At 39.6% G+C, this 26160-nt stretch overlaps 1 protein-coding gene across 1 annotated transcript in view; it reads right to left on the reverse strand.

Annotated features, from left to right (window-relative positions):
- The window catches only part of LOC122797635 (fer-1-like protein 4), a 1984889-nt gene that overhangs the window by 539158 nt on the left and 1419571 nt on the right, over positions 1-26160 (reverse strand). The window contains exon 30 of the mRNA XM_044066179.1: positions 16635-16805. Within this exon, the coding sequence (XP_043922114.1) occupies positions 16635-16805 (171 nt within the window). The remainder of the gene's footprint in view (positions 1-16634; positions 16806-26160) is intronic.

Below are 26160 nucleotides of genomic sequence, written 5' to 3' on the forward strand. Positions count from 1 at the left end.
AGCTCCTCTATGTCTCTTTTCATGTAGTCCAGGGAGGTACATCTCAGGTCATTCACACCAGCATGGATAATGACTGAGTCATATTTGTACTTGCCTTGGAGTGACCTGAGTGCTTGTGTTATGTGGCGGATCTTAGCGCCCAACATGCAGCTCATCGTGACCTTCTCCTTGTTCAGCCTGGTGAGCGGGACGTCAGTGTGCCTGACGATAGTTATTCTCCATTGTGCCCAAACTATATTTCTCTGTAATCTTCTGCCTGGTTTTCTTTTTAAGCCATGGGGCGGGTTTAGATTTAATTTTGATGGAACGCTTTGATGCATGGTGGTTAAGGATTGTTAAGAATTTTGAGTTAAAGTAGTTTGTTGCTTCATCAAGTGGGAGGTATTTTATAGGTGACCAATCACATTCTTTTAGTTCAGCTTGGAAGTTATTGGGGTTAAAGTTTCTGTTGCTTCTTATTGTTTTATATATGGTTGGGTTGCGTGAACTCGACCTTTGCCTGATTATGTAAGTGAGAGAATGGTCACTTACATCGTCAGGGAGGGTCCCTACATTATAGAGTTGTTGGTGATTATTTATTAGAATGCAGTCTAGGATGGATTATTTGTTATTGGGTTTATTAATTCTGGTTGGGGAGCTAATTGTTTTTGAGAAGCCATTAAGGTTAATATGGGAGGTTGGTGATTCAGTAGAACAGTCCTTCCAGTCTATATTAAAGTCTCAAAGAATTATTGTCTCTTGGGGAATTTTTGTGGAGAGTTCAGCAAGGATACCTTCCAGAGTGGCGATGTTGTTACCAGGGGGCAAGTAAATACATATTATATTTAGGGATTTGCTGGGATTAAGTTGAAGTTTGGTGCTAATGATTTCTGCATTGTTTTCAGAAGAGGAACCAAGATCTAGTATAGATATTTGTAGCCCTTCTTTATAGAGGATAGCAACACCCCCTCCTTTTTTTACTTTGTGGTCTTGTCTCAAGATGTTGTACCCAGATGGAATAATTTCAACATCTTGTGTAGTGGGTTTTAGCCATGTTTCTGTTAAACAAAGTATATCAAAGGAATGAACATCCAGGAGAGCATGGAGGTGGGCAATTTTATTATTTATGCTGCAAATATAGAGGTGAGCTATATAGAGTGAGTTAGGAGATTTAGATGGTATATTTAGGGTAGCAGGAACATGAATTTGTGGTTCTGTGCTTGTTTTTTGCCCTGGTTCTGGGTTAGGATGAATGTCCCCATCTAGTAAGGAGAGGTGTAATAGTTTGTTTAAGGGATTGTGGAGGTTAAAGTAATGGTGAAGAAGTTTTTTAGGTTTTAGATAGTTGTATTTGAAATGGGTCAGTCTGTGATATTTAGCAGGTAAATAGATAGGTAAAGATGTTATATTTATGTGTTCTGGGGAGTTAATTAGAGGTATAGTACTTGCTTGTGCATTAGGGAAGCTCAGCTGTAAATATTTTGACTGTTCATATGAGGTTAGCAGGTAGGTTGCTGTTAGAGAAAGTAGTAGAAAGACAATGATTAGGAGCCTTAGTTGGATTTGGAAAGTTTGTGTTTGCATAGTGACTAATAAGCTTACTGGTATTCTTTAAAGGGGAGGAATTATACTAGGGGTGATTAGAGAGAGATGTATGTAGAATGTTAACAAGATGACTATTGTGATTGTATTGGAGAGGAAGAGGGTGTGGTGAGGATGTATAAGCTTAGGAGCTGTAGGGGTGGTTGGGAATTGGGGGTAGGGTAGGGGAGCGGAGTGAGCCTGCAGGGCAAATGGAGCGGGTTGAGACAAGAGAGGTAAGGAGCTGAAAAGAACAATCAGTTGAAGCAGGGATTACAGTAGGTAGGTAACCCTAAATACTGGAATAAAGTTAAAAGAGTAGATAATAGAGCTATTTGGAGGGCGTATGAGAGCTAACCATAAAAATAAATAGATGTTATGGGTTACAATTTAATAGCAAGTCTGTGAATAAACAGTATATAGCAAAGGTATAGTACAGGTCAGGAGAAGGCTTCAAGGCCTGGAAGGGACAAGTCTGCCACCTGGTGGCCCAAATTAATTTATTGTAAGCAGGGCAAAAAAGGATGGAGTTTAGGTTCCTAATGCAAGAAAAGGAGTAGTGGTTCTGAGTGTCTTTAAATGATGGAAAAGTAGATTAGACTGGTTACAAAGTGGGGAGGGAGTAAAGCTGCTGGTTTTCTTGGCTAGCACTTTATAACCACCTAGATCTAATAATAAGTTATAGGCTATACTGGCCATGATAGTTTAGACACATACTTTCATGCTCCCTTTACTGAGAAAGTACAGGGATAGGTTGCTCAACTGTGGGGAGTGAAGGGAGTTTGGACAGAGTCCTTGTTCTTCAGGTTGCTAGTTTCTGTGTCCTAGAGCAGTGTACTCAGATTGGAGAGCTGTGATTGTTTTAGGAGGAAAAGAGAGAGCGAAAAATAGTAGAAACAAGATATTTAGTTTAGTATCAAAGGCATTGTAATTAAACAGAATATTACAAGCATATAATCACATAGAACTGTACAAAAATGTAGTTCAGGCTATCAAGTTCTCACATTGTCTAGAAAGATGCATCATTCCTTACAAGTCTTCTAATCAATATTATAGCAAGTCCTTATCAAAAGTAAGTCAGCAAAATTCTGGTCAAATCTTATTATTCTAACTAGGCTAGGAACAAGACTATTGGAAGCTACAAGGTATATATCCAGTTAGGTAACAATGATAGCTGTAAAGTTATCATCAGCGCTAACACTATGGAGCAATAACTATAACTATAGCTTAACTATAACTTACATTAATAGTGTAGTTCACACTTTTTATTAACAGCTTATATATATATATATATATATATATATATATATATATATATATATATATATATAAATAAATAATGCAGATAGCAACTATATATGTAAGCCTATATGTGCTTATATAATATAATAATAAAATAATAGTATCCTCCAGAAAGTTATCCACCCCTGGTAACTATCATATTAACAACACTCACCTAAGAGATGACCTAGTAGTTAGGGACTTGGGGACACACATAGAGAATAATCTAGCATTTGACCATCACATGTCTATAGTAGTGATGAAATAATTATGTACTGTGCTACTTATAAACAAAGGTATGGCACCTAGGTCCAAGGATGTCATTGTTCCACTGCATTCAGCATTCATCAGACCTGTCACTGAGTACAATGCCCCCTTTGGTATGTCCCTGACCAGGCAAATCCAACAACTGGAATGTCCACAGAGGTTCCTCACTAAACAAATACAGGGCATAGGTAACATGTCCTATGCAGACTGCCTCAAGACCCTGTTCATGTATTTTCTGTTTCCTACAAGCTGTTAAGGGGAGATCTATGCCTGGCATATGACGTATTGTCAGACCCCTCTCTGATTCATAGGTTCATATGTGATTACTAGGCTAATGACACAATAGCCTTTACAAGCCTAGCCAGTAATACCCAGGATATAACAATATTATACCTTAATTACCCAGATATGGGATGAGGTAGTATCAGGGTAGTGGGTCTTTGGGTGTTGGAACCCTGAGTCATTTTACAGAATGTCTTTGTCCATAAGGGATATGGGCAGTACTCCAGGAGTGAATTTACAATTCCCTATCCATTTATCCAAATTCTTTTTGAAGAGAGTGAGGGATGCACTTTGTTTTACAAAGATAGGAAGTTTATTCCATAGATGTGGAAGCCTTTGGGATACAAACCTGCCTCTCTAGTAAGTTCTGTTAAGAGTAACAAATAAGGATCAGGTCCATGGAACATGCCACCCTTCTATAATTTTTCTTGTGAATGTGTAACATTTTCCTCAGGGCTGGACCTCCTGCATATCTGCAAAAGAAACAGCACCAGAATTACCCATTCTAAATACTTAAACCTTGCCTGTGATATAAATAGGACCTGCTGGATAGACAGGTATGTATCTCAGAGACTACCCCTTCTCTGGAAAAAGCTCCCCATCCATGTTAAGCAGACTTCCTCCCTAATCCATAATTCAAGTGTAACTTGGACAATTGGATGGGGAACAGGAAACTCATCCCTAGTTTGGCAGCTATGTTTCTAATGGACATAGACAGCATGTAAATGGTTTGTTTTCCAGGCCCCTGCTTGCAAATGTTTAATCTCCCAAGCCTCTGCTTACACTTACCATGGCTACCAGAACTTGCCACAGATTTGGAATGCATGGCTTGGCTTAAAAAGCCCCTATGTTCATTAGCCTAGTAAACACCTATGAACCTACGAATAACAGATATATCTGACTCCTTAATATTTATAAATATTCTCCTCTGCTGCATCTTGTAATGACAAATATAAATTACTGCACAATGTCTCTAAATGTTTCCTCATTAGCCTCAGTGATAACAGCCCTATCTCACTGAAAGTCACCCACCCATCCACCAAAAAACCTCCAAAAATATTACCTTTCACCCCAAAATAAAAGACATGATCATCAAGTTATAATTCCATCTCTGTTCTCTTGACCAGGCTCCTATATCACAACATTAAGACCATGGCACTGGTTTTAGCATGCTGACCAGCTTTATCCTTGGTCAACAAAATGCATGTTTCCTTCTTATATCAAGACTAAGAAATTCCTAACTAATAAATGACTTAACTTCTGAGCTAAAATCTCTAATGAAACTTTTGTAACAAGCTTGTTGGCAATGGGAATAAATTTCAGCTATCTGACGACTATGAAGGATTAATCATCTTGTAAAACATGGCCAAAAAGTAGTCAGACATCAAACATTCCTGTTTTCAATATCACGATAAACCAGTCCAATCAAACCCCCCCCCCCAAAACAAAATTTTTTAGAGGCAAATCAGCCTCACTACTGCACTCTTGAATCTTAACACCAGCTGAACAAACAGTGGTCTTCTTTAATGCAGTGACTTTCTATAGAAATCCGCTCATCTTCCCCAACCTTCCAACCCCAACAAGCAACAGTCCTACTGTCTTCTGCTTCTCTCACCAGAACATCCTTCCTTCCTTACAGATTACATCCTGCTGTCTAGTTTCATTGCATTAAAAAAAATAACTTTTAGACAAAATCTCACATGATTTCAAGTCTAGGGCGAGCAGTTTACATCCCTGTTTTCTATCCCTGTGGGGGAAAAAAACTCTGCTGTCCCCTTAAACCACATTTATAATTTACCTCTTGAGCTAAACATGATCACACAATTTGTAAAGCCACAGTAATAAAGCTTCAATCTAAAATTCCCATTTTCATATCTTTCCTTCACTTCAAGCCTATTTTAGTTCTTACCATAGGAAAAAGCATTGAAAAGCTAGTATCTTCACATATTTCCTCCCATATCCAAAATATTTCATCCTGACTGGACATCAGTATGGTATCTGGATGAGAAAAAGTACAGTGATGGCTATTTTTGACTCTTATTCACAGTATTCTAATCATCCTGAACAAAGGTTATCTTAATGGGCCCTATTCATTGACTGCAACAAAGATGTTAATCTGCTTTTAATGTACTTCAAGGAGCTGGCATCACTTCTTGTGTAATAGTTCATTCCAAGTTAAAAATGGCTCCTCACTGTCCAACTCTGTAATTTTAACGCATGTGTTCTCACTGTTTATAATATTTCTTCTCACTGATCTCACCAGTCATTCTCTAAAAAGATGATAAGGTCAGTTTTGGATTTAACATCTCCTTCCCAGTAATCAAAGACATATCCAATAATAATAATAATCAAATGTCAATAAATAAATAAATAAATAAATGTAGCGAAATTCAAAGTTAAAGTTTCATCTGGAAGAAGAAATGATTGAAAATAAACAAATTTATTCTGATGCTGGACAACTGTATCTGCATATTCATTAGTCTTGTTCCCTATCAGAAGCAGCATTGCCTAGACTTAGTTAAAGCTAAGTGGATCCCTGACCAGCAAAACGCATATCTGCTATGGGAGCCTATCAACAGATTGATGGCATTTTCAGTGAAAATGTTTCGCTAAAAGCACTTTCTCCAATAGTGGAGAATTTCCTTTTCTCAACTGTTTGCAACCTCAAAGTAGGTATATTTAAGTTCAGTAGTGTAGGTGGTGTCCCACTAACATGCGGGGGTGAATGGGCCTTGGCCCCCACCCCCCCATAAAAACTGAGGCCAATTTTTGCTGAAAGTGCTTTCGGTGAAACATGTTTGGCATTTCTGCTGTTGGGGAAAATGGTATCAACCTATCCACATGACTTTCTTCTACTACGATCGCTCCTTTTTATCCTTCTCAAAATAAATACTTTTTCCCCTTTCTGCTGTCAGGCTGTCATGGATAAGCACACATTATAATCTCAGGGTGAGAGCCAGCAATGCAAATTTCTTGATATCTCTTCATATTGAACTGACTTGCATCCTAGTATTAGCACTCATATTCTAGGACATCTTTCCCTCTTCTGTAAAATGGAAGGAATGTGACTCAATTTGCTGGAGCAGGCTTGAAACATCTATTTGAAGCTGCTAAATGTAAATACTTTCCCAGCAGCATCTCATAGATTCTGTATGTCTCCAACAATATACCTGTAATATTGTTATGCACAGCGCAACATAATTTTGGTAGCGTCTTTTAGATATAATTCCACTGTATATTCTTATGTCATTTTACTGATTTATTATACTAAGTATACAATCATTATGTGTCTGCACTGACAGCATATTGTATTTCCATTGCATATTTCTTATTTTTATTTTTGTATATGCTTTTAATGTACTGCCTTTTTTTTGCATTTCTCTTGAGGGTGTACTTCTGGAATGAAAATGAAAACTGGACAGTGGGGATCAGGGCTCTACCATATTATACCAGGTTTAAGTAAGTAAACTTATTTCTCACTCAGCTCACTCAAATGTTCTGTCCACTTTTTTCAGCTACTTACATGTGCTTTTCTTCAACATGTTTCTACATGTCCTGTATATATTATTCTTTTGCACTGCATATTTCAAGCATTATTTAAAGTATTGACACTGTTATTATGCAATTATTTTGGCTTTTTAAATGTTAAGTTTATTTAAAGGGTTGTTACTCGGATTTTTGTTTTATTTCTATTTTACTGTACATATATGTATTTTGCACATGTTTTCACTGTTTCTTAATTACCTTAGTCTCTGCTCATAGGTTCATAGGTTCATAGGCAGGTACTAGGCTATCTGCCCGAGGGCATTTATAAGCCTAGCCAGAGTGTGTCAGCTTTTGCCGCCCCATTGATTAATTAACTGATCCTCTGTCAAGCAGAGCCAATGAAGTGATCCTAGGGGTGCATTTTCTGTTACCCATCCACTTGTCAAGGTTTCTCTTAAAGAGTGTTAGTGAGGGCCTCTGCCTGATGTAATTTGGAATTTTATTCCAAAGCATGGGGAGTCTCTGTGACAGGAATCTATCCCTCCAGCATGTTCTCTTTATTGTTGTGGTGAGGTTTAGCTCACTAGAGCGCATGGCTCACAGTGACTTGGATTTCTTTAGGTGGAGGATGTCCATCAATTCTGAGTTGGACATGGCTTTGTAAGTCAGGCAGAGATCACCTCTGAGCAGTGGCAGCTGGTGACTTCAAATCAAAGGGGGGCTGCAGGAGACAGCTGAATGGGTGGGGTCAATGGGAAGGGGTGCGGCCAACTAGAAAGGGGAGGAGCTATGCTCAAAACCACAAAAACTAAATATACTGCCCTGGGTGCCAAACCGTCATTATGAGAGTCCAATCAAGACAAAATGAAGTGTAGAAGAATAAAAATATTTCAATGCATTGGCTGCATGACAGCTTAATATCTAGATGGAAACAAAAAAGGTTGTGAGGCATGAAAAAATAAATTACTTTTTTAAATACATTAATGGAATGCCAGTCAAAATCAAGTATAAGAAAAACAAGCAGCACTCAACTCAAACCACTTCTTGCACTGCAATTCTAATTATAATTTATATTCAGCTTTATTAAAGTACCAAGTAACATGCTGAAAGTAGAAATCTCTGATGCCCCACTTGTAAAAATGTTCCTTATCCAAAAAAAGACCTGCTGCCTGACATCTACTTGTTTCATGGGGAAAACATGATCAAAGCAAAAAAATGAAAAGCAAACAAGAAATAAGCTCAAGATACATTGCTTAAAAGGATTACTGTACTGGTTATGGACCACACGATTGGCATTCTGTTTACGGGTAAAGCCTGCAGAGATGACTGGAAGTCTCCAAGTGTAATGAGACTCTTAAAATAATGTAATCCTGTCCTTTATTACAAATACTGGCATATGCATTTCAATACCCAAGGCTTATACATTATCTAGTTAAGTATTCTCTACATGGCAACAGAAAGGCTTTCAATGTTGGCAATTCTTTAACAGTAAGCTTACTTGCATCTTGCCATCTCAGCCAAGCTTACCTGATGGTCATTAAAGTATTGCTACTTAAACACAGAGCAACAGGCACTTTGAGTAATAAGCATAAATCAACAGTACAAAAAATATGACAGAAACCAGACCATTCTGTAAAAATCAAGGACAGATGAAAAGCCACTCTAGTACCTGTGTCTACCTTGGATGGGGGGGGGATACTCTGCACATTTACACTGCATTTCTACTTCTTGCCTTGCTTCGACACATCCAGAGTCACTACATGGGGGAGTGGGGTGCAACAAGTATGTCACAGTTTGAAATATCTCTGGCTGACTTGTGATGGCCCTGACACATTTGTCATACCTCTCAACCTCAGAGCAAGAAATCTGGACAAAGCCATACAAAGAAATGGGACAAAGGCCCAAAAATAAGGATAATTTTTAAAATATTGCTCTTATAAACTTAGAAAGATAATAGAGGTCTTGCATTAGTATGAATTTTCTGAATGGTATGAAATCTGAAACTTAAATGTCTGTCATTATTTTCTAACTTCAGTCTTTAATGATTTGTCACAAATTTGCCAAAAAAACACAATTTTATGAAAAATGGACCAAAAATGTGATGTAAAAATATAAAATAGCAACACAATACAGCTGGGAACCTGTCAAAGAAGGGACACTTTAATATTAGTACTGCTAACTTGAGCAGCTGACAAAATAAAAGAATCTACATGCATTTCTGAAATAAAAGTAATCTAACTGATTATTACAGTTATTTCTTAATTATAAACCCCCCATGTTTTCTTCCAAAATTGCTAGGGGAGTTTACCAGCTGATCCAGGATGTTTGATTTGATGAATTCCAGGAAGCGCTGGGCCTGGGAATTTGTACTCGAGTAGTTCTCCCAGTGAATGGAAGGGTAATTGAAATCACCCAATATCAGGGTGTTTGGTAGGACCCTCATGTTTTCCAGTGTCTCCAGAAAGGTGGAGTGGTGGTCCTGGTTCATGGAGGTGATCTGTAGCAGGCCACAATTTGCATTGCAGATTTGCCTGATGTTAGTTGCACATGGATGATCTCAGAGGTATCATGCTGTGCCACTACTCTGGAGGTGTAGGTATCCTTGATGAATATGGATACACCCCCTCTTTCTGTGTTTCAGTCTGTGTTCTGTGGCCGAAATATGTGGTATGAGTTGTAGCCCGGTAATGCTGGGGTGCTCTCTGGAGCCTTGAACCAGGTTTCAGTTACTGCACAAATGTTGACATTCTCCATATTGAGGAGTGCTTCGAATGCATGCATTTTGAGATTTAAACTCCTGGTGTTGAGTAGCATAACCCTCAGTTTTTTGTTAATTGTGCTGTTTACGGAGGTAGGTTTGACTTTTAGCCTTGCCTAAAAAAGGCACTATGGGGACAGCAAGAACCTTGGCCAGTATTTGAAAGCCAAGGGTTGACAGGTGCAAGCTGTCTCTTGCAAAGCAATGCGGCTTGTCGAGCATGTCGTCCCAGGCTGACAGACACTGGATCTCCTTTGAATGACACCAGAAGCTTTGCCAATTGTTGAAATTTATCATTTTTTCTTTATACTGAGGTATCATTCTTAGTGAGGGCAGGATGCTACTCAGGGTCAGGGTCATACCAGCCTGGGCTGCATGATCAGAGAGCTCTTCCATGTCTCTTTTCATGTAGTCCAGGGAGGTACATCTCAGGTCATTCACACCAACATGAACAATGACAGAGTCATATTTGTACTTGTTCTGGAGTGACCTGAGTGCTTGTGTTATGTGGCAGATTCTGGCTCCCGACAGGCAGCTAACAGTAACCTTCTGCTTGTCCAGCCTAGTGAGTGGGACGTCAGTGTGCCTGACTATAGAGTCACCTATTACTAGTGTGTTAGGTATGTTATTTCGCCTTAAGGGCTGTGATTGTGCGGCACACTGATTTTGTGTTTTATGTGTTGTCTGGTTTGTGACGGGAAGTGCAGGTTGTTTGGGTGTCTGCTTTGGAGGTCTCTGATGCTTTTTCAGGTTTTTATTTAGAGCCTCTGAGTATGATTTTTGTGTATTTATGTGTATTTTTTGCCAGTGCTGTTTTAGTAGGTCTGTGTGTGGCTGGAGGTGTGGTGCAAGTGTTAACCTTCTCCTCTTGACTGTCTGTTCCAGTCTTGGGTGGTGACAGCTTAGCTTCCAGTTTGGCTGTATAATTGCATCTCTCGCATATGTTATTGTTTTGTGGTAGGAGGAGAGGGTCGTCTGTGTACATGAGGCAGTTGTAACATTGCCTCAAAATACCCAGATTCACCAGCTGGTCTGGAGAGTGCACCTGAAGTTGCTCTTTGGTCATGCCTGAATAGTAGGGTGAGCTGCTTAGTCGCTTGGTTGGTGAGGGGTGAATAAAGAGCCTTGCCCTGCTGGGCAATCAGTGTCAGGGTATATTAGTGCTTGCTATTAGGTCTGAGCAAGTGCTGGGCTGTAAGATGCTTTTTGAGTGCTTAGGTTGAAAGTTAGACTAGTTTCAAGGGAAAAACTGAAGAGGAGACTTAGTGGAGCTGGGAATAATTTAACCGTAGCTAACCGGCACTGCCCGGTGCGCAAAACTGTGCAAATGCGGTTTTTATACTAGGGAAATGAAAGAGATAGAAATTAGCCCAAAATGGCAATAAGCTACTAACTTCTGGGCTGGAACCACTCCTCCAGGGACAGACAGGTTGCTTAAAGCTCCCCTCTCTCACAGGTGAACAGAGAAACTTCCTTCTATCCAAGTAAGGTATGGGCAACTCAGAAACTAGTCTCACAGCCCTGAATTCAGCACTAGCCTGAAAACTGGACTATACTAGCTTAGAAAGGCGGGAAACAAGGAATGTTTTTTTTTTTTTTTGTCTTTTTTGAAAAGATAAGGAAAAAACAGTAAAAACTACACTTAAAACAGTTTTAAATGACTACAAACAATCAGAAAAGGCTATCGCACTTTAGTGTGTAGCCTACAACAGTTAAACAAATTATTTAAACAAAAAACAACTTTTTAAAAGTGCAGGCAGTCAAATAAGTACAATATGTGAAAAAAACAAGCTTTTAAATCACAATAAACTCTGGAAAATCTGTGTTTAGGCAGAAAACAGTTAAGTACAGCAAGAAAGTACAGAAAACTGATACTTAATCACTCCAAAGTCTGTCTTCTAAGCTAGAAGGCTTGTATCAGTTTAAGGCTTTCTAGTGCAACCCAGTAGGTTAGTTACAGGAAAGATGGGAAACAAGTGCAGATGTGGTCTTTTAAACCAGGAAGTTGAAAGAGACGGACAAACTGTCCAAATGGTCAATAAACTACAATTTCTGAGCCAAGAACCTCTCCTCTCATTGCTTACCACTCCCACTGATAAGCTAGAAGGCTTTCTTCCAACAGAGAAAGCTTGCAGGGCTCAGAAGCTTACCAACAGTTCTGGATACAGCAACTCTGTATCTGGAATAGGCTAGGTACAGGAAAGGCAGGGGACAAGTACAAATGCAGGCTTTTAAGCCAGCAAGTTGAAAGAGATGGAAAACTGGCCAAATGGTCAAATAAACTACAATTTCTGGGCCAAAACTCACTCATCCCATGGAGGATAGGCTACCTAGTGCTTACCACTCCCACTGATAAGCTAGAAGGCTTCCCTCCAACACAGAAAGGCTTGGGGGGCTCAGAAGCTTACTAGCAATCCTGGATACAGCAACTCTGTAACCGGACTGGGCTTGTTATAGGAAAGGCAGGAAACAGGCACAAGTGCGGCTTTCAAACCAGAAAGTTGAAAGAGATGGAAAAAAACTGCTCAAACAGCCAATAGCTACAATTTCTGGTTCAGAGACCACTCCTCTTGTGGTAGAGAGGCTGCCTAATGCTTCCCACTCCCACTGAGAAGCTAGAAGGCTTCCCTCCAACACGGAAAGGCTTGGGGGGCTCAGAAGCTTACAAAGAGTCCTGGATATAGCAAATCTGTACCTGGACTAGACTAGTAACAGGAAATGCAGGAAACAAGCGCAAACACAGACTTTTAAATCAGAAGGTTGAAAGAGATGGAAAACCTTCCTAAACGGCCAATAAACTATAATTTCTGGGCCAGAAACCACTCCTCCTGTGGTAAATAGGTTACCTAGTGCTTACCACTCCCACTGATAAACTAGAAGGCTTCTCTCCAACACAGAAGGGCTTGGGGGGGCTCAGAAGCTTACCAACAGTCCTGGATACAGCAAATCTGTACTTGGACTACACTAGTTAGTGGAAAGGCAGGGACCAAATGTAAAATGGGCTTTTAACCAGAAAGTAGAAAGAGATGGAAAAACTGCCCAAATGGCCAATGAACTACCATTTCATTTTCAGGGCCAAAACCCACTCTTCCCATGGTAGATAGGCTACCTTGTGGTTACCACTCCCAATGATAAGCTAGAAGGCTTTCTTCCAACACAGAAAGGCTTGCGGGGCTCAGAAGCTTACCAAAAGTCCTGGATACAGCAACTCTATATCTGGACTAGGATAATTACAGGAAAGGTGGGAAACTAGTGCAAGTGTGGCTTTTAAACCAGAACATTGAAAGAGATGGAAAAAAACTGCCCAAACGACCAGTAGCTACAATTTCTGGGCCAGGGACCTCTCCTGTTGTGGTAGATAGGCTACCTGATGCTTACCACTCCCACTGATAAGCTAGCGGCTTCCCTCCAAGACGGAAAGGCTTGGGGGGCTCAGAAGCTTACAGAGTCTTGGATACAGCAAATCTGTACCTGGACTAGACTAGTAACAGGAAAGGCAGGAAACAAGCGCAAACACAGTCTTTTAAATCAGAAGGTTGAAAGGCATGGAAAAGCTTCCCAAACGACCAATAAACTATAGTTTCTGGGCCAGAAACCACTCCTCCTGTGGTAGATAGGTTACTTAGTGCTTACCACTCCCACCGATAAGCTAGAAGGCTTCTCTCCAACACAGAAGGGCTTGGGGGGGGGGGGCTCAGAAGCTTACCAACAATCCTGGATACAGCAACTCTGTACCTCGACTAGACTAGTTATAGAAGAGGCAGGTACCGAATGCAAAACGGGATTTTAACCAGAAAGTAGAAAGAGATGGAAAAACTGCCCAAACGGCCAATGAACTACAATTTCAGGGCCAAAACCCACTCTTCCCATGGTAGATTGGCTACCTAGTGCTTACCACTCCCACTGATAAGCTAAAAGGCTTCCCTCCAACACAGAAAGGCTTGGGGGGCTCAGAAGCTTACCAACAGTCCTGGATACAGCAAGTCTGTATTTGGACTGTACTAGTTAAAGGAAAGGCAGGAAACAAGCTTAGAATTTTTTTTTGTTACAGAAAAGCAGCTAAACAGCAGTAAATTCAATTCATATTGTAGTGCAGGCCAGCACACCCGAGTGTGTAGCAACACTACGGCAAATACAGTTCAAATAAATGCAATTAAATTAACAAATGACTAAAAAACAAGTGCAGAAGGCAGTAAATTAGAAGGCTACTAACAAACAGTAATAAGAGCAGAGTAAGAGCGACTGTACAGATAACAGCATGCAGAAGAGCAACTAAGACAGTTCAAGTAAGAGCAACTGAATAAAAAAAAAAAATATATATATATATATATATATATATATATATATATATATATTTTTTTTTTTTTTTTTTTTTTGAGGGAGGGACCAGAGCAGGCTACAGGGGTTGTCCTTCCCAAATGCTCTCTTTGTACACAGTAGGAGTGCCTGAAATCAGAATATGATCTCACTGCACTCAGTTGAGTGAGCAAATGAGATGGGCCCAGAAGGAGTATCCAAATACAAATCTACAAGAGGGGCGGGCAATTTCAAAGCCACCAACATTAATACCAAAACAAGAACAGGGAGGGTGGGTGGGGAACTAACTGTAGAGAGACAGCCACAACTTTAGTTGAGTTAATATTCAGTGAAAAACACAAATAAATAAATTAAATACAGTACTATATGCAAAAGAGCAGGTCAGCGGTGGTGGTGCTGTGGTAGCGTTGTCGCCTCACAGTAAGACGCTGTCCGGTTTGATTCTCAGCTAGAGCATCTTCTGCGTGGAGACATGCGTGAATGGGCGTACCTTCGTTGAACGTTGTGCATCAGGGCTGGCAACTTGGCACATAAAAATCAACTGCCAATCATTAGCGGACTGGAGTTCCGGTGTGGCGACCCCTAACCGGGAAAAGCAGAAAGACACAACAACAACAACTATATGCAAAAGAGCAGATAAAAGTGTACTTAAATTCACTTATACATCCAGCTGATTTCAGGTAGATGTTAGCCGGCCAAAGCTCTGATATTAAGCAGAGATAACTCAACATGTACCACTTATATAAGGCAAGACAGAATGTCAGTGATGAGCTGAAACTACCCCCACTAATATCAATGGCTACACAGAAATTCCAAAAAGTACTCTGTAGAGAGACAGCCACAACTTTAGTTGAGTTAATATTCAGTGAAAAACACAAATAAATAAATTAAATACAGTACTATATGCAAAATAGCAGATAAAAGTGTTCTTAAATTCACTTATATGTCCAGCTGATTTCAGGTAGATGTTAGCCGGCCAAAGCTCTGATATTAAGCAGAGATAACTCAACATGTACCACTTACATAAGGCAAGACAGAATGTCAGTGATGAGCTGAAACTTCCCCCCACTGATATCAATGGCTACACAGAAATTCCAAAAAGTACTCTGTAGAGAGACAGCCACAACTTCAGTTGAGTTAATATTCAGTAAATAAATTAAATACAGTACTATATGCAAAAGAGCAGATAAAAGTGTACTTAAATTCACTTATGCATCCAGCTGATTTCAGGTAGATGTTAGCTGGCCAAAGCTCTGATATTAAGCAGTGATAACTCAACAAGTACCACTTATATAAGGCAAGAAAGAATGTCAGTGATGAGCTGAAACCACCCCCCACTGATATCAATGGCTACACAGAAATTCTAAAAAGTACTCTGTAGAGAGACAGCCACAACTTCAGTTGAGTTAATATTCAGTGAAAAACACAAATAAATAAATTAAATGCAGTACTATATGCAAAAGAGCAGATAAAAGTGTACTTAAATTCACTTATACGTCCAGCTGATTTCAGGTAGATGTTAGCCAGCCAAAGCTCTGATATTAAGCAGAGATAACTCAACATGTGCCACTTATATAAGACAAGACAGAATGTCAGTGATGAGCTGAAACTACCCCCCACTGCTATCAATGGTTACACAGAAATTCTAAAAAGTACTCTGCAGAGAGACAGCCACAACTTTAGTTGAGTTACTAGTCAGTGACAAACACAAATAAATAAATTAAATACAGTACTATATGCAAAAGAGCAGATAAAAGTGTACTTAAATTCACTTATACGTCCAGCTGATTTCAGGTAGATGTTAGCCGGCCAAAGCTCTGATATTAAGCAGAGATAACTCAAAATGAACCACTTATATAAGGCAAAACAGAATGTCAGTGATGAGCTGAAACTACCCCCACTGCTATCAATGGCTACACAGAAATTCTACAAAGTACTCTGTAGAGAGACAGTCAACACTTCAGTTGAGTTAATATTCAGTGAAAAACACAAATAAATAAATTAAATACATTACTATATGCAAAAGAGCAGATAAAAGTGTACTTAAATTCACTTATACATCCAGCTGATTTCACGTAGATGTTAGCCGGCCAAAACTTTGATATTAAGCAAAGATAACTCAAAATGTACCACTTATATAAAGCAAGACGGAATGTCAGTGATGAGCTGAAACTACCCCCACTGCTATCAATGGCTACACAGAAATTCTAAAAAGTACTCTGTAGAGAGACAGCCACAACTTCAGTTGAGTTAATATTCAGTGAAAAACACAAATAAATAAATTAAATACAGTACTATATGCAAAAGAGCAGATAAAAGTGTACTTAAATTCACTTATACGTCCAGCTGATTTCAGGTAGATGTTAGCTGGCCAAAGCTCTGATATTAAGCAGAGATAACTCAAAATGTACCACTTATATCAGGCAAGACAGAATGTCAGTGATGAGCTGAAACTACCCCCACTGCTATTAATGGCTACACAGAAATTCTAAAAGGTACTCATGATTGAAATTTTAATAAATAAACAAGCAAGTAAACACAGAAGCCCTTACATGGATACATTCTTTCCAGCATGAAAACTAAAAGGACATATCTTTAATAACTGACACATAAGCAAGCAGACACATATAGACATACATACATGCACATGCCCACACTCAGACAGTGCACCTAATATACTTACATACTATATGTCTTCTGTAGGCCACAGGTTGCATAGTACTTGGTATAGTAGCGATTTTCAAGGTCAATCTTTGTTTCTCCAATGAGGTCATCAGTACCCACTAAATCATGGTCTAAAACGGAAACACTCAGCTCTGTTTCTAATGGAAAGTCTGCAGTCATTTCAAAAAACCTGTATCAAAGCAACAAGGAGCTTATTAGCATTCATAAAGTAGACATAAACTGAGGCAAGCCATATTTCTGTGAGCTGCCTTCTTATTTCCTTGTGCTTGTACCTTTATTTATTTGTTTGGTCAACTTACTTTTCATTGAACTAGAATCCTAGAAACCATTTCCATCAGAAGATAAGCACTGTGAATGCTATGACTTGTCCTGGTCTTATGCTATACTAGAAATGGTTACATTAACTTTGAGCTTCACGGGTCTACCCCCCTGCATGGCAGAGGAAGTATATAGGGGTTTATCCCACAGGAAAAAAATGCAGTTTCAAGACCATTCAATAAATAAGGATTTTAGGATAACAGCTGATGGAAAAAGAGTGACCCATCAAATATACTAGCTCCATATTATCTTGTCCTGCATTCTCTAATGTTTGAGTATTACGTCTTAGTTTCTGTCCCATCTAATTTCATACCATAAATTTTTGCTGTGCTTTGTAGAAATCTTTGTTCATTTTCATCTACAATAAACATTTTCTGTATTCATATGCATAAAGCCTTGTTTGCAGCTGGTTCAATATACTGGAACTCTTTTTCAAAGAGGTTTCCAGAATGAAAATAAACTCAACAATATACTGGAGCTCTTTTTCAAAGAGGTTTCTAGAAGAAAAATAAACCTAACAACTTCAGTGTATAATTGCTTATGAGCAAAGCATTCTGTATGTGTTTAGACAATCATCAGTATCTACACATTCTAAGCTGGAAATAAGTAGAGGATGTAGTAGCATGCATCTGAGTTTTTACTCTGTATTCATAAAAAATAGCTTTTCCAAGTAATTACATGTTGCATTTTAAATGATTTGTGTTGTAAAATCATATTTTTATTATTCACAAAAAAAAACTAGAAGTAATTGGAACTGGAAATCCTAGCACAGAACAAACAACTGACCACAAATCCAAAGACCACAGCCAATGGCTAAGTTCATAGAAAGATCTTGTTTAAGGTTTTCCACACATTGTCTATGATTCCTCAGATCTTTTAGATAAACTTCAGAAAACTGGACTGTGGAGTGAATGTCTTCTTGTGACTTGTGACATCCAGAGTTTATATACTGTGAATTCCCCATGAGGAAGGTCTGTTATGATTTGGTGAAATGGTGACACAATGCAGTTCTCCTACACTTACAGACACCACACTGGTTTGTAAATTCATGGAGGTTGCATTAAACAACAATTTTTTTGATGTTTGCTGGAGAATTTTTAAACAGCTGAAAGGCATAGCCATGGAGCTTGCATGCACTCCCACCTTTGCAAACATTGTCTTGCTGAGATGGGAACCTATGACTTTGTTCAATCTCCCTTTATTCAAAAAATGTGTGGGGTATTTTCACTATTTGGATTATGTACTTATCCTTTGGTTGGGTACAGCCATCAGAGCACTTATATTGAAACCAGCTATGAAGGTGACATAATGGAAAAAATTAGGGGTATGAAGAGCTGTGGTAAGTTCAAGTGTTGCTCAGAGAAAATACTCTACTTGGTGAAAGGTTATGTCATGCCCTGCCTTCTATATTGGTAAGACTAAAATTGCACTCAACAAAAGGATATACCAATACTATTATAGTATATCCAAAAGGGACAAGAAGATGCTTTGACTAGGCATGCTTGTACATGCTCTGATTTCAAGAAGTTCACTTTTTTGGGGCTTGAACAGGTGGAAGCAAGTGCTTATGTTGGTTAGTGGGAAAACAGACTTCTACATCATGAAATGTATTGGCAGCTGGCTTTAGACCCAGGAAATCCACCCGGATTGAATGACTATATTTCCATTGCTAGTAAACTTAAAAGAAAAGCCAACATAGTTTGAGCAAAATTTTACAATTGTTATGGCTTTCTGTAGTATTTTGACATTCTAGATTTGTTTTTAGCCATTTTACTTGGTTTCATGTGAAAGTGTTTTTTTTTTTTTGATGTGTGTACACCTTTAAGAACATTCCTGGGCTTTGTTCAGCCTGTCTGTTGATTAACATTTCTTGGGGGGTGTGGTTTTACATCTCTCAGCTCACAAATCCAGTGTTTAGAGGAGCTTTCATGGTTCTGAGGAAGTCTATGTTTGGACAAAAGTACTTAACCGTGAATGGAAGTGGTTTTACCAATAAAGGATTGTTTCTTTCTACAACAGCTGCACATTGGAGTGGTTTCTACCATTGCTAGATTCATTTGCTGTGGTCTTTGGCTTTCTGGTCAGTTGTTTGATCTTTTTGTTATTGTGATACTGTGAGAAAGAGGAAAAGGCTTTGATTTTTTGTACTATTTTACTTTATTCCTCTTTATGTTTATATGTGTACACACACATACACACACACACACACACACACACACAAACACACACACACGCGCACACACACACACACACACACACACACACACACACACACACACACACACACACACACACACACACCTATATCTACTTCAGGATCACTATTCTAATGGAGCCAAGAAAATCTGACCACTTTCCTTATTAAATTAAATAAGGCAGTAGAAATAAATCAGCAATTTATTCCTAAATGTAACCACTCTTAAGAATAATGCAAAGGTAAGAAGTGCAGGCACATTGGGTTCTGTTATGTCATACTACACTCTCTGACTCATTTTCTTCCCTGCAAGACTATGACTGGCATGTTATGACATGAGATAATCTCATTGGTAAACTGTTTTTTCTCTCATCTACTTTTCAGGACATTAATACTCCATTGCTCAATGATCTCCTTGAGAAACACTAACAGTGACTGATCTTTGTTGGTATATGAGAAAGAGTCATTGTGAAGCTCTGCTCTTGGAAAGAACCAAACTAACTTACCTATGTGTTACGTGCATCTGGTGCAGCATATTCTGATAACATCACTTACCTTCTGATGTACCCTGAATAACTCTATGATTGAATCAAACACATGACACTGTATGGAAATAAAAGGTAAAATATGCAAGCATGTGGTACAAAGTGGAGCTAAAGATGAAATAGGCGAAACAAGGCTTTGGCGTAGGTGCCAGAAAAATACAAAAATAAAGAAAACTGTAAGATTAAGGTAGAAGTGGGTTAATAAATGTTGGCTGTCTCTGTTCTTACTCAACACCAGGATAAGCTATCCCCATATTTATTAAACTTCCATGCAGGACTAGCTTAGTCCTGCACAGAAGCACCCATTTAGGAGCAGGATGGCAGCATGCCATGCATATTAAGAAGGCGCACTGCCCGAGCTCCTAGGCTTACACAGAGCGTGTACAAGTGCAGGGGACATGTCTGAGAGAAGAGATCTCAGAATAAACATGCCCCTTCAATGTAGAACAGCAGAAAGTGGGAAAAAATGAGCGAGACCGCTCATAGGTGTCTGCATATCCCCACCAACAGTCCCCCATGTGTACAACAGCAACAGTACATACCAATTAAATGAAAAAACCCATGTATTCATATTGTTAAAAATCCGAGTACAGTTAACCGTAGGTGCGCAAGTGTGCCCATCACTTAGCTACAGTTAAAGCAGCTTAAACGGTTGAAGAGGGTAATAAGGAAGATATATGCAAATGAAGCAGCACAGCAATAGTGTAGTGGGCAGAGCAGTCGCCTAACGAGCAGGAATTTCCGGTTTGAGTTCCACTGCACAACAGTCTATTTTACATGGCAAAGCACGTTATAAACAATATTTTTGTTGCAATACCCACTAAATAACACATATTTATGAACTGGAGTACTGCAGGAAATGCACATGTGAAGTATCAGTGTCAAAATGAATAAGGCACTAGTAAGCAGGTTTAAGCACAAATAAGCAGTAGTAAGCATATGTAAGCACTAGTAAGCATGTTTAAGTGCGTTTGCATGGGGGTAAGCACTTCCTACACAGATTGAGCAATGTGGAAGCTAACTGAGTATAAGAAACTGTAACTGGAAGTTAGCAGTGCTTACCGCGGTGCAAAGCTGCGCACACCCGCATACAACTGCTGTAAAGTGCCTTATCCACTCTGTATCCAATGGCCCATGTTCTGCCCAGCAACAAAATAAACAGCCTCTGCAAGGCTCGAATCCAAGAACCTGTACACTACAGTCACAGTAGTTAACCACTAAGCCATCATAGCAGTACATAAGATTAAGGTTTCAACAAACAAATCCTCACCACAGGAAAACCGAACATGTGAAAGGTATGTATGTACAGGTTGATGTTGTATAACCTGCTACATAACATAAATATGTGAACTGGAATACTGCCGTAAGACCAGATGTGAAGTGTTATTGTAATAAAGTGTTGAAGTCCCCAGGACCCCATATGGTGTACAGGTCTAGGACTATTCACTGAAAGCACATTTCACTGAAACACATTTCACTGTGCACAATTCACTGAAAGCTCAATTCACTGAAAACACAATTCACTGAATGTTATATATGGCCTTTTTCCCACTGTAGTGTGACCCTGGAGTTAGTATATATAGTAAGGGGGGTGTGGGGGTACCGTCCCCAACATTGGGGTGTGTGGGGGGCATAGCCTATTTTACATATTTTGAACTATATACATGGATACTTGCAATTCCAATAAATTACTCTTTTCTGAACATAATATATATCCAAACTATGTGCCCCCCCCCACACACCCTTACTATATATAATAACTCCAGGGTCACACTACAGTGGGGAAAAGGCCATATATAACTTTCAGTGTAACAGTCATTTGAGTTTCAGTGAAATGTGCTTTCAGTGAATAGTCCTAGACCCACAGTGTACGTACACATGAATCACAGATACCAGACACAGATGTAACATGTAACAAATAATAAATCAATGCCAAATGGAAAATATAATGCTAATTAAATATTAAGCAATGCTAAACATTGCACAGCTCAGCTTACTTGGTGTAAGCAATGTGTAGGCTGACTTACTCAATCTGCCCAGTGGTATACCCCTTTAAGCAATACCAACATTAGGTAAGCAGGTGTGCCCATAGCTTAGTCTTTTCAAAACCATCCAATTACAAAGACAAGGAGACTAGGACTAGGATGGCAATGAGATTTGAGACAAGCTATTCCAGCCTGAGGGCCGCATGGTGCAATTAGAGGGTGAGACTGCCCCTCCTACCCCACCCCCAGCACAGCCACCTTTGGGGCCGTGAAAGTGCAGTGGTGACTGCCCATGGGTGGGGACCTCAGTCCCACTGTTTCTATTGGGGGGTTCATGGGCTTGCGACTTCCAAACACCCCTCCCTGTGCAAGGTGTTTACCCCCCACATGTGTCATATACCGCCCCCTGTATGCATCTTGTTTGTCTTGTCTGTTAACTTACCCAACCTACCTCCCCAAATATACCTACTACCCCTCCCCAACATCCCACTCGCACCTAAAAGAAAAGGGCAATCTGTTCCCACAAAAAAGTCTTGCCCCATACATAGCTGTCCATGTTGCATACGTGTCCACTGGACACATGTAATATAGTCTAATTGGCATCACAACAAATTTATGTTGTCCTTACCCCCCAAGGTGTTTGAGTGTCCAAGTCTACCCCCAAAGTCAGTGTATATGCACAGCTGTAGCTGTAGAAGAAATGGCCAGCTATGGACCTTCCCTACATCCTTCCTGCACATCCCTGGATATTTTCTCTACTGTCTTTCCCTCTTTGTGTACCTTTTTTCACCACTACCTTATCAAACCCTTTTTTTTTCTTTTAAAGAAATTAACACGGGGGTAAGCACTTTTAAGCAGCAGTAAGCGGGTCTATGCTATTTTGCACGGGGGTAAGAAATGCCTACACACGTTAAGCAATTGAGAAGCTAACTGAGTGTAGGGACCTGTAACCAGAAGTTAGCAGTGCTTACCTCCGCGCAAACTCGTGCAAACCCACATACAACTGCTTTAAAGTACCTTAATAACTCTGTAACCAACAACCTGTGTTCTGCCCAGCAACAACATAAACAGCCTATGCAAGGCTTGAACCCAGGACCATGCACACCATACACAAAGTGATTTACCACTAAGCCATGCCAGATATACATGAATCTGATGTTTTCAGTAACATAACATCCAACCCAGTCATGCAACAGTACAGAGAATGTATACCAACATCTAGATGTATGTGTGTGTGTAAATATATTAATATCTAAACAGATACTACATATCTATATATGTGTATATTTATATATATATATATATATATATATATATATATATATATATATATATATACATATAAATATATATGAACATCTATACATGCAAATGCCGACATCTACACATCCATATGTCAACACCTATATGTCCACATATACACAGCAAGTTCCATATATGTACGCAGATATATATCTCCATAGGTAGATACGGACATAGTTATAAATATGTAAGCAAATATATATACCTATATAGGTATATATGGGCATACATCTGTAGATAGCAATGGTAGATTGACAGAAACATATATGTCCACATGCACCGTTAATGGGGTTGGGAGGCCCCAAACAATATACGACTTGTACGAATTGGCATACCCCCGTAGCCAAACACGTCCGCCCTGCAATACACTACCAAGTTTATTTTATTTGTTTATTTAAATAGGGATTTAAATTTATTTTCATTTATTTATTTTCTTATATTTCATTTCCCTCTCCTCCACCCACTAGGCAGACCGACCAGTACAGGCCCATCTAACCCAGCCTCTCCTCAACCCATATTTTCTTTACCCACAGTTCCACCTCCCCCCCCGCTGCACACACGCAGCCACCATCCCTTCTCTGGTTACTGGCCCGTAGCTACCACACCACATTTTGCCCACCCTCCACTCCTCCTCCCCTCGGGATTCATCTTGTACGTTGTCCTGACCCAAGTATCTTCGATCTTCCACACATTGTAGCCCATGCACATATGAACACAGCCATGCTTACCTGTGTAGACATGGTGTTACCGCAAAGAAAGTCATCCAATTTTTGGGTTGTCCCACATGGGACGAATGGTTTCCTGGTAATAACAATAGACTTCATGGGTGACTTTATTTACACCAACGGTTTTATTTTTAGGTATCACAAAGCATACGTGGTACACAAGGTTGCCCGGTATGCACACGATACCTAATAGGAATGTCTAATTCAGGTATAAGGGAAACTCACGACCCTTGTATACACATGGCTCTACAGGTTCCCCTCCTGATAACTAAATTGTCTAATGAAGATGCACACAGCACCTTGCAAGAATACTGGTAACTGAAGCACCTCTTTATTATAATGATAATGAAGATGCACACAGCACCTTGCAGGATCACTGGTCTCACAGTATCATTGGTTAAGAACTGTGTTAGTAATCTAAATAAACAGCTCAAAATATTGTAGTTAAACAATGATTAAATGGTTACGTTTAATAATGACACGTCTTTCTGAAGAAGTCTTGATAATAAAGAAGATGAAAGTGCTAAATAATACAGGAGTCTCGGGTGTTTTCGCTTCAAGTCAGTTTGAATTAATTTTGAATGCTTTTGTGTCATAGAGTTTGTTCATTTTTAGTGATAATTATCTTCGTTTTTTGTGCGGTCTGGTAACAGATATATATATATATATATATATATATATATATATATATTTATTTATTTATATACATATATATATAGATATACATGTGACTACACATCATACAAATGCAGACATATGTACAGTAAGATACTTATGTAGGAGGTGCACAGAATATGGTACACCCACTAAGCCTACAGTGAACATCCTAACAACTGGACACTGGATGACCCACCCATACAAATGACATTCGTTGCCTGCAACATATACCCACAGAGAGGTCATAGGATAAACACCACACACAGGTTTGCAGAAATGGAATATCTTTATATGTGTCCTAGTACAGAATTACATGCCGTGTCATATGGGTTTTCAGACACTGACATCCATATCAATAGAGTAATGCAACTGTGAAACAGTTATACTAATACAGTAGTCTGGAAAGGTCCACAACTGTTGCTGTCCAGGCCAAGCCCTTCAAATCATACATTAGCAAGGACGGACTGGGACACAGGATACCACACAATCAACAGTAAGTGATGCAGGTGTATAGTCCAGCAGCCTCTATCTACACTCTGTATACAATCGCTAGGTGGTAAAGTCAGCAGTTGACCAAATGGGATGTAACTGTTACATAACAAGGCATAACTGACACCATCACAGGCACACTGGCACACAGACCAGTCTGTATCGCAGGAGGCAGTAGGCCTGCAGTAACCCACTTTATGTAAGTAATGTCAAGACAGGTGACATGTATGGTACTGTACATCCAGATACCTTAAGACAGCTCACCCATGATACCCACACATATTGTAACAGCCTAGGTTGTGTATGGTGCATTCCCCCACTAGACTCATTAATACAGGGCCATATACCACTGTTACATACACTGGCCTCTGGAGTGCATATGGGCACACATGTATTGTGTAGGTTAAGCCCACACATATATGGCCTCAGCACCACCATATGCGTGGGGGATACAACAGCAGTGTACTGCTGGCAGGCATGGCAGCGTGGTATAGGTATATGTGCATATGTATCACTATCTGTATATGTGTAGAAATATACTGCTCTGTATATGTATATATCTGGGTGTGTATATTCATATCTAGGTACATATACATATACTGCTCTGTATATGTATATATCTGGGTGTGTATATGCATATGTATGTACATATACACACCCATCTATATATGTCGATATGTACATATGTAATTATCTATATAGATATCTGGATAATCATATGTATGTATATATTCACCATATGTCCTCAACATGGGGTGTAGCCTTACCCCAGCCCCTATAGTCCCACCTTCGTAGTGCAAGGGGATGTTAGGCATGCATAGCAGGTATATTAGCAGACTATAGCTACTGTAATAGGGATTGTCTTCACCGACATGGTGTGTGTGTGAGGTCACGTTTGCTTTTCACATATGCGCCATTGGCTACTGACAGACATCCTAAGAACATCATAGTACAGTACCGCTGCAAGCACGTAATGCTCCTGTGGACTACAGCAGATATATTGACCAATAGATGTGGACATTCTGAAACACTCTGTACAGTCCAGAGGTATACACAGAACCTCTTAGTGCAGAACATGTGGACCAAGCCTGACAATATGGATGTTAACAACCATGTAGATGGGTATAACACATAACGACTGGTATACATTCACCCCCATAGGTTGTGCAGTCACACACCTCTGTCTGTCCTGACTCATAATAACTTCTGGTACAGGGGTGCCATGGCCACATACTACCCATGAGATATTGACACATCTGTACAACATTCCACTGCTCTGTCTGACATACATGACTGGTAAGGGAGGCCG

Source organism: Protopterus annectens, chromosome 3.part1, assembly GCF_019279795.1.
Source record: "Protopterus annectens isolate FY-2018-M chromosome 3.part1, PAN1.0, whole genome shotgun sequence".
NCBI lineage: Eukaryota > Metazoa > Chordata > Ceratodontiformes > Protopteridae > Protopterus > Protopterus annectens.